The following is a 10,658-nucleotide window of genomic DNA, read 5'->3' as shown; positions in this document are numbered from 1 at the left end:
TCGCCAAGTGCCAAGAGTCCTCAATCAGATGGCCAAAGGTAGCCATACACTCTTCATCTAAGTTGAGTGAGTTTATTATGGTTTCAGAATCTCCTTCAAATACCATGGTCTGAAGACTGAAATCCTTTGCAAACAAGATAGCCCTCCTACATGCTAGAGCCTCAACGTCTTCCACTGATAGGGATAAAGCAATTCTTTCCGAAAGTGCTCCAATTACTTTACCTTCGTGATCCCTGATAACTACCCCTATACCTGCTGCTCCTATCTCTTGAAAGATGGCACCATCAAAGTTAGCTTTACACCAGAAATTAGGGGGTGGGCACCAATGGACTAGCGTTGGAGGCTGATGTGGGACAAACTTTTGATCAATACCAAAGGTGGGCATGGCTTGCAAGATTGATTTGATCAATACCTCTCTGCCTGCTTGTGATAATAGTTTCTCCTTCCATCCCTGAATTTTTTGCCAAACCTTTTTCACGAATGTAGCTAAAGCTTTGTTTCTTCCCTCTTCCCACAAAGGATGGTAGTCCTAGATATTTTTTGATCTGATGAGAGTCTGTCACCCCCAATCTGTCTTTTATAGAATTTTGGACCTGCAGCCCTGTGTTGGAACTAAAGAAGAGCTGAGTTTTTGCATGATTGATTTGCTGCCCCGATGCCTTTTCACACTTTTCCAGCAATTCCAAAATAGCAGAGCATTCGTGGTTGTTTGCTCTACAAAACAACAACCTATCGTCTGTGAAAAATAAGTGGGTCACCTTGGGTCCCTCTCGGCATAAGGATACACCAATGATTGCTCCATTGTTCGCAGCTTGCTGTATAAGAGCGTGTAGCCCATCTGTGCACAAAAGGAAAAGATAAGGTGATAACAGGTCCCCTTGCTGGAGACCTCGTTGGGGGTGGATTAAACCATGGGGTACTCCATTAATCAGAATTGAAAAAGAAACGATACTGATGCAAGAATTAATCAAATCAATAGAATTTGAGTCAAACTTTTTTTTTAGAAGGAACTATTTAAGTTAAATTGAACTATCTTATTATATTATAGTATTTAAGATAGTTTAATAACATATTACTAACAAAATATACATTTTCTATTTTTTATATAAAAAATTAGAAGGAGAACTACTTGATATAATCACAAATCCTATAATTTATTTATTTATTTTATAGTATGATATTATTAACCTATAACGTAGGCTAAAAGACCATCATTCTCCATAACTAAGTAGAGTGGTGTAAATAAATCACTTTCACTTATTAGCAAGAAAAGTGAGATTAGTTAGTTCAACTGGTAAAATTTCTTATAATTGAATAAAGAATTTAAAATTTTTCGCATACATAAAAAAAAATATATATATATATTGCCCTAAGCATACTCTAATAAAAAAAAATTAAAAAAAAAGCAAGAAAAAAGAAATTTATTTATTTAAAAAATAATAGTAATAATAGCCGACACAGGTTGGTACGGTATACAAAACTGCATAGGATAGGATACGACACAATCCACTCATAAAGCAATTAAAAACTAGAAAGGTCTAAAAGCAGCGAAACGGCAGCGTAAGCAAAGCCATCCACAATTGATACGCCAGCGCAGCACATATATCATCAAAGAGTAATATATATATATATACAGCCCTACATTCACAAATCACAACCTCCACCTCATAAAGGACGCGCCGAAAATAGTGTCTCTGCTAATTAGTGCTCAATATATGTATAAATCTAGGGTTTCTTCCATTCTCTTCCTATTAGACTTAGAGTTGCGTCTCAATCATTCTCTCTCTTCTTCTTTTTCTCTTTATTGGTCACTTTTCTCTTCTTCTTCTTCTTTTGGCTTTAAAAAAATCTAGGGTTTTCAGATTTGATTTCGAATTAAACCAAATAGATTAGTTCTACATTACTCTTAGATTTCAGATTTACACGGATCGATTGTAAATCTGGTTGTTCGATTTAATATATGGAGCGGTCGAGGAAATCGAACAAGGTTTCGTGGGCTCCTGGAGTTGAGCTTTGTCAGGTATAACCGCAATATCTCTGATCGAAACTTTTATTTTGATTTTCTTAAATTACTCGAAGCTTTTTTTTTATCCGCTAAAAATCTAATCCCTTGAACTCTATGTTTATGATTTATATTTTATTGCATGAGAGGTTCATCTCAGTTATTTATTTATTTTTTAATAATTTATAAAATTTTATTTTTATTAAAATAACGTGCGATTGGACGCGATTCAATCTTTTCCAGTTGAAAACTGAGGGATTAGGCCATCGATCAGATTGTTTTAGTCCAATTTTTTTTTTTTGGTTATTTATTTATTTATTTTAATTTTAAATATGTATAGTTAGGTTATAATCGGTTTGAATTTCCATCTATATAAATATAATTTTTCTTTTCTAGCTTTTTCCACGATGAATCTGTAATCTGTTAATATTTTTGAGTTTATTGCTTTATTTCCATGGATTTTATTATTTTAATGATGCGGCAAATACTTCTAGAAGATCTGATTACAATGATATGTTGATAACAATTAAAACTAGAAAAACTATTTAACCCAAAAAAAAAAAAATTTTAAGAAAGAGAGAGATAAGTAGGTGCTCATTTAAATCAGCGATCAGTCACGGACTGCTATTGAATTAATTTAATAAGATTACTAATTCAATAATTTAAAATCAAATACAAAATTATGACACTTGATTAAATTTAATAAAATTTGGAGCTTCCTGATAGTGATAGGTGATGAATTGGTAAAAAAAAGAGGATTGATTTTGTTGTTACAAAATATTGATGAAGGATGGTGATTTTATACCAGCATTTGTGCCATGATTAATCCAAGCAATCATTTTTTTTAAATGGTACTTGTAAATTTATTAAAATGAATTACAGAAAGTTAATACTTCAATCATAACTCCCAAATATTCTTCAGCTCAATGTTTGCAATTTGTCAAGTCAATATTCTTTATATGAGTTAAAAAGGAAAAAAAAAAGAAGACAAAATTCGCCTATAAAATTAGTTATAACTTAAAATTTTTATAAAATAAATGTTATTAAGGGGTGTTTGGTAGAGTAGTTTGAGATGATATTTTTGTAATTTTTTGAAATTTGTATGGGTAAAAAAGTGTGTAAAATTGATTAAATTATAAAAATGTGAGTTTGAGATAATGTAACAAACAGGCTCTAAATATTTAGAAAATATTATTACTGAAAAATTATTTAATCAGATATTATTTACTATTTGTAGTTTAAGTTTATATTTTATGCATAATTTTAATTTATAAATTTTGTAATTTAAATAATTTACTAATACCACGATTATTGAGATTTAATTTTTAAGAAATTTTGCAAGAGTGGATGTAGAAGAAAATGTAATTTGACGGATTTGATAGAATTTGCCTAATAAAAAAAATATTGAGTTTATCCAAAAAAAAAAAAAGAAAAAAAAAAGAAGAAGTTTGCAATGCTTTCTTTGCACTGGATAAGATACATGCGGCGATTTTAATACATATGCCGTGCCGTGTAAACCCTAGTACAGAAGCATTTAATGGACGAGTCAATTCAAACCTAATTTTTTTAATAAAATATATCTATATTTAAATTTATGAGGAATATCAGGGTTGCTTGTCGTTCCAAAGAATTTTCATGGCTCTATTCATACTTGGAATTGTCTTTATTGATAAAATAATATTATGAATGGTATACTTCTAGATTCGTCCAATAAAAAAAAATTGCATCAATGTATATATATATATATATATCAAAAATCGTGACAAAAATCATAAGCGGTGGTGTTTCACTATTTCTCAAATATAAATTCATGGTACGAATAAACTGGGCTTCAGGACTTTACTAATATTTCTCAATATTCATATCAAAAGTTAAAAAAATCTCAATATTTAGGAATTTGTTTTCTGAGGAAATATATTTAAGAATATATAATAGGGGACGGATCAAAATATTCAATGATCTTTAAGAATCAAAGTACGTTTTTGTATTCCTTTCAAAAAAAGTACGTTTTTGTATTCTGGTAAAGGAAAAAACGAAAGTAACCATGAGATTCCGCGTTTTACGTCGGTGGAAATGGTTAATGGATCAAAATGGTATGATTCATACATTAAATTTAATGCGTCATAATTAATAGCATTTACTTAATGAAGTAATTATTTGTGTACTCCATGTCTGTAATATTGAACTTTGGCAGTCATTAGTTTTTCATAAAATTACGTAATTTCTTGACCAATGTACACTCTTTGCTATTAAAATTTGGGTTCTTTTTCATTTTGACTATTTACATTTCAAAATATTTATTTTGTCATTTTGTGCTTGATTTTGTTTTTTATTTGGCCATTTTACATTCCAAAATTTTCATTTGCATTTTAGCATTTCATGAAAATGAAAATTTTGAAGTGCAAAGGGCCAAAATAAAATAACACCAAACTTTAAGGGTCAAAAATATACTTTAGTCTAATTTGTTGATAAGTCATGATAATTTGCAATTTCATTTAATTTGAGATCACTCAGCCTCTACCTTAAAAATAAATGGTAAAATTTTGACTTTGTTGCCTGAAACGTATGCATTACAATATCTTAGTTTTTTATTAGGGTCTCTAATCAAATTCAAATTCAAACACATGGTTGGATTGACCTATAAACAAAAATAATGTTTTTTTAAGGATAATTAACTTCAACTTGGCCATGTGTTTACATTTAATTGATAATGGGACACTCATGTCACAATGTCAATACTAACTCCTCTTCAATAAAATATTAATAATAATAAAATAAAAAAAATAAAGTACTCCACTCGCCCTCACAATTTTTTTTTTTCTTTTTAAGAAGAAAAAAGAAGAAGAGAAGAGAGCAATTTACTAAATATAACTTTATGTAATTGGATTTTTTTAAATTGCCACGCAAGTTGCCTTCAATTTCAACTGAAAGAGTGAACCCTGACACTTGGAAAAAGATAAAATTAGGAATGATATTATTCACTTAATTGTCTGTTGGTAGAAGCCATCTCCATTGATCGGAACTGTACAAGTTTCCTGTTTTGCAAATGTTAATCTTAGGCAACTTTCTGTGAAAATAGTTTTAAAATCATTTCTGTTGATGTTTGAGGTTGGTGAAAGAAGGAAACTCCTATGATAATGAGTAATGCATTAAATTTTGTGTTAGGCTTTTACATTATGTTTTCAATTGTATTGCCATGCAATTACGTTCGCATCTCATTTTATATGAGTAGTTAATGGACATTCGGTTTGTTGATTATTTGTTTGGTTAGCTACACCCACCAAGTGGGTCTTGAACACACAACCTCACTGTTTACGGCTGACTAGAGTGTTTTTCTGAATAATTATTTTCAATCTCAATGCATGATCTTGTAGAGTGACAGTAGGTTGAAGATTTATAGTTTATGGAATTGTAGGAGAAATTACAAAAGGGTTTGAAAAGATCATTTATGGATCAGAATGATGGAAAGTGAGTCCTGTTTTTAAATGTGATTTCACATTTTTGTGATAGATAAAAAAATTAATTACAAAGTTGGTGGCTAGTTAGGTGAGGACATGCAAAGGATGGGCAAGTGATAAATCATTAAATCTTGTGATAAAGATTCAGATGGTCTTAATGAATTTAATCACTTGGCTTTTGGACTATTAAGTAGCTCGGTAGATGCAGAAATGGACAGAATTTTCTCATTACCTTGGCTTTTGGACTATTAAGTATGTTTCTTTACCACTATTTAGGCCCTAATGCTACTTGAATGTTGAAATTGGGTTAGAAAGTTTTCAGAACCAAGTAATGGATATGGCATCCTATGTTCAATCTAATAGGAAGCTTCTGAAGTAAAAATGGAAGTAGTAGCTCGGTAGATGCAGAAATGGACAGAATTTTCTCATTACCTTGGCTTTTGGACTATTAAGTATGTTTCTTTACCACCATTTAGGCCCTAATGCTACTTGAATGTTGAAATTGGGTTAGAAAATTTTCAGAACCAAGTAATTGTTGTGAAGCTCGGTAGATGCTTTACAGATGTTTGTTGCCTTCCCTTTTCTTTTCCCTTCCTACTGTGTTGGTCCATTTGTCAGTTTGTGGCAGAGGATTGATGCATCATGAATTCCTCTATAGGGACTTCTTTTGAAGTCGAATGCTTCCCTAGAGTCCCTTTTGATCCTTCTTTTTCTATGATGTAGTGGATTGAGGTGTTTTTGAATTGTCTTGCCAGAGAACTCCACTTCTCATTGAGAAAAAGAGATGGTAACTGCTATTGAACAATGCAGGGATGGTATGCATCCCGTGGACTGGAAGTTATTGACACTCCTTGCCGAAGTCTTATGACTTGTATTTCTCTTTTATGCTTGCTTGGCACTGGGGAGTATTTTATTATGGATCAAATCATCAATAAAACTGCAGAAGGAACCAAATATTCTTTATCCTAATCCTTCTGTATGCGGTCTTGTTGCTGTCTTTTATTGTGGCAGTTTCATTTGAATTTTTGTTGAAGATCTTGCTCAGTAATGTATAATTTATAATATGCTGAATAATATTTAGTTCTTGCTATACTAATTCACGGTTTTAAATAGATAAAGCTCTTTTCATCTGAGGATTGTCCTGCAAAAGTTGGCCTGAAATATCAAGATCATCTTCAAGCAAAGACATCATGGATGTTGCATTCTAATGCTATTGAATCTAATGATTTGCCACCTGGGTTTGAAGGCTGTCCTGAAAGTAATTTGAAGAAAGAACTTCTTCACATCCCTCAGATTAAATGGAAATGCCCTGCCAAGGTAGGTTTATGTCAGATTGTTAGCGTCCATGCCATCAAAATTCTTAATGTCCTGCAAAAGTTGGCCTGTTATTCACATGTCAAATTCTTAATGTAATTTTGGTTTTGAATCTGCATTGATGTATGCCTTCCTTTACTCTTATGTGAACAGTTTGTTATGAGTTGTAACTGGCAAGTCGTGGCTGGTGAAGAAAGCACAGAGGTAGAGGTTGAAAAGTTAAGGGAGATGAGAGTGCTTGAAGCAGTTTATCCAAGACTTTCGGCCACTCCTCCTAGGTTAAGCTTCCTTCTTATCTCTGCAACTTTCTGTATTTGCATTTATCCTTTCTATAGCTGAGTTTGACGCTCTTCTTCTATTATTCTTTTTTTTTTCTTTGCAGTCCCTCAGTTTCTTTGAACATAGAAAATGAACATTATGATGATAGCCTCACTCCTCTAGTCCCCATCACCCCTATTGAAGAAGAGTCCCCTTCTGATTTGACAGTACCCATGAATAACCCTGTTTGCTCACAGCCAATGGCATTGCCCCAAAATCTATCAGCATCTGGAACTATAAACACTCCAAAATCCTCTTCTCTAGATGCTCCTTCCACTGAAAAACCTGCACTTGAAATCTTACCTAGTGTAGGTGCAGACATGATTGCCACAATCATGAAAAGCAACCAGCAGGGAAGCTTGATTGATACAGACTTGCTCATTAAAATCCTTAGCGATCCAAAAATGATCCAGAAATTGATTAATGATCACCAGCCGCCAGGAAATTCAGTAAGTGCACTCGGAAATATAGTTGGTGCAACTTCTAATACAGTAATTGCACCTGTCAATATAGTAAGTGCACCCACTACCAACACAGGAACTCCACCAATGTCTGCGCCAAAGCCCTCGACTCCATTGTTTCACATGTCATCAGTCTCAAAACCTGAAATACAAAGGCCTTGTATCCCCAATGGAATGAAGCAAGTCACTTCATCAGTTCCCCTGTCCTGCTCTGAAACCAACCTAGGCTTATCGATCACCCCGGCAAATGGAAAACCTTATGCTGTAACAAATCAGATGCGGCCCACTTTAAATGCATTATCTACCAAACCAATTACCACTTCAATATCTTCTACTTTCATGGTCAAGGAAGCTCAACCTGTTAAGGATGCCAACTACTATAAGAACCTCATTAGGCAACATGGTGGAGAAAAGCAAACTCAGGAACCTATTCATGCTCAAAATGGTCATAATCACTTCCAAGACTTGAAACTGGTACAAAATATTAAACATGGAGAATTGAAAGCCAAGAATCAAAAACCTTGTGTGTATTTTAATAGCCAAAAAGGATGTCGAAATGGTAATAAATGTCCTTACAAGCATGATATGTGGCGCTCTGGTGGCATTCTAGATGCCCAGAGTACAAAGAGAATGAGACTAAGTGGGGAAATCACTGGGAGGATATAACCCAGATTCTTCTACCAACTGCTGAGACTGTTGTTCACCGGTGTTTTGGGCCTGTAAATACAATTTCCTTAGAACAGATTGTGAGGATAGAGTGGGCTATTTGATGGTTTCACGTATAACTTAGGGAAGCAACCGATATTTGATTTTGAAAGAATTTTTTTTTTAATTGGATAGAATTTTGAAAATTTTAATAAATCTCTTAATTATTATTATTTTTTTCAATTCAATTCTCTAACTTTTAACTTTGTTGAATTCAATTAATTGATCAACTTCTTCTAACTTTATATTATATATTCTAGTATTAAGCATTTATTTATTTATTTTATTATTATTATTATTATTATTATTATTATTATTATTATTATTATATTGTGTTTTTAAATATGGGAACCCTTGAAAAGCGTACATCATGCCAGGCTTGGGCTGTTTGGAACAAATGAAAATTCGAAGGGAAGTGGAGAGAGAGAGCCTCCACTAGTGATCACTGACTCCAGTGCCTTCGGTGGAAGAATACATGCTTCTTATCTGCAGCCTAGGAGTAGTGAAGGAACGCGGATTTCAATTTAAGAAGCAAAATTAAAAGTAAAACTTATCTTAGAAAAAATTAATCATAGTTAATAAATAATTATACATTAATGGAATTGTCATATTTTTCTATAATTTCAATTCACTTAAAGTAAATATTTCGTATCATTAAAATAAAATAAAACAAAATAATCCATTAATAATTAAATAACAACCAAATGAAGAGATTAATGTACGTAAAATTTAAGTAAGTCATTTCATTTTTAAAAAATAAATTAATGTAATAGTGTTTGCCTCATTATACAATATTGCATGTTCAAACTTTGTTCATTTTCTAATCGAGCAAGCTCGAGTTTGTTCACGAGTTATTGTATTAATTTATTCTTTTTATATATAATAAAATCATGACTAAATTTTTTTACTTATGTAAAAAATTCTGAATTTAAATTAATAATAAATTGTTTATGAATTTTAATAATTTGATTAGGTGAACTTATTTACAAATTTGCACCTTACAATTTTAAGTCTATATAAATATATTTCTAGACAATTATACATAAAAATATAATATTATGTATAATTAAATTGATTTCTCATGAGTTCGAGCTTGCTCATGAACACATTATTATATATAAGATTTGTTTGTTTAATAGTCGTTAGACAGACTTGTTTACTAAATAAAAGAATATAAATAAGTAGGCTTCTTTTAAAAAATTATGATTATGTTGTAGCCACTAATTGGAGAGATAGTATGTTCATAAGCTCTCACACCTCTGCTTTGAATAATAATGCTATTTACACTATATTTTTTCAACAAAATTCACAATTGCTGAAATGGTAATGTTGTGAATTGGGATAATTTGCTGAATATAAAAGATAGTCAATTCAAGATGACCAATCTCTTTAACTTGAGAAAGGAAATAGACATTTTTTGTTGATTTTCTTCTTAATTCTCATGGATGCATTTAACATACATAAATAGCTAAACATGAGATAACCTCATCAACAAATACTAAAACACAAGAACTAAACCTATCTATTATTTTAGGGATCAATTTGAATAAAAGCAATTAACTATGCTAATCTGTTACTCTACCTTATTCTGATAAAAATCTATCACTAAGCCTATATAAGTACTTCTAATTTAAATAACAATTTATCTAGTACATTATCTCGGATCATAACATTGATTGTAAGTCGTAAACACAATTAACATTTATGAATTTATTACTTTTTCTCTTACCATTCATAATCTATCTCTTCAACAACAGTAAGTCCATAATTACATTTATTTTTTCATAAATTTTTCCACAATCGTTAAGTTGGGCAATTGTCAATGGTAAACAATAAAGAGACTTAGTGGCGTGCCTAAACAAAAATTACAACTCCCCCCTCTCAAAAGAGAGTTACAACTAAACATCAGTAGCAAAAAATTTATTTTTATAAATATTATGTAGCATGATAGCAATGCATGAAAACATATCAAAAGCACAAAACTTTGAGTCTTAAGCGGGACTCATGAAACATAATTTTTAGTTGTAAAATGAGGAAAACGTGCTATGTAGTTTTTATTTTTTATTTTTTTATATGACGTAGTTACGGATATAATACATATGGTTGCTTTTCATTAACAGAAGAGAGGTTTCCTTCCCATAAACTTAAAAAAGAAAAAAAGGTTTCCTGGTTTATGATATATGGTAGTGGCAAAATCGAGATGAAAGGAAATGTGAGGGGCAAAATTCTTTATATGCTAACTAGATTGGCCCAGCCGCGGCTCCGCATATATTTCAGATGGTCACAAGACCATCTTGCTGCCTAAAAATTTATATATAATTAAATTACCGATTGTCTCAAAAAATTAAATTCTTAAAAAATTGTAAGTTTAATCAATTAACAATAATTATAACACTCTTG

At 31.5% G+C, this 10,658-nt stretch overlaps 1 protein-coding gene across 1 annotated transcript; it reads left to right on the top strand.

Annotated features, from left to right (window-relative positions):
- Nucleotides 1-1,640: 1,640 nt before the first annotated feature.
- LOC142624624 (zinc finger CCCH domain-containing protein 6-like) lies at nucleotides 1,641-8,441 on the top strand. The gene is made up of 4 exons (XM_075798274.1): nucleotides 1,641-2,020; nucleotides 6,574-6,777; nucleotides 6,928-7,052; nucleotides 7,157-8,441. The coding sequence occupies exons 1-4, from the start codon at nucleotides 1,961-1,963 to the stop codon at nucleotides 8,217-8,219; spliced, it is 1,452 nt and encodes a 483-aa protein (XP_075654389.1). The 5' UTR covers nucleotides 1,641-1,960; the 3' UTR covers nucleotides 8,220-8,441.
- The last annotated feature ends 2,217 nt before the right edge of the window (nucleotides 8,442-10,658 follow it).

Source organism: Castanea sativa, chromosome 2 (genome assembly GCF_040712315.1).
Source record: "Castanea sativa cultivar Marrone di Chiusa Pesio chromosome 2, ASM4071231v1".
In the NCBI taxonomy this organism is placed as follows: domain Eukaryota; kingdom Viridiplantae; phylum Streptophyta; class Magnoliopsida; order Fagales; family Fagaceae; genus Castanea; species Castanea sativa.
This window is presented reverse-complemented; position numbering and strand designations above follow the sequence as displayed.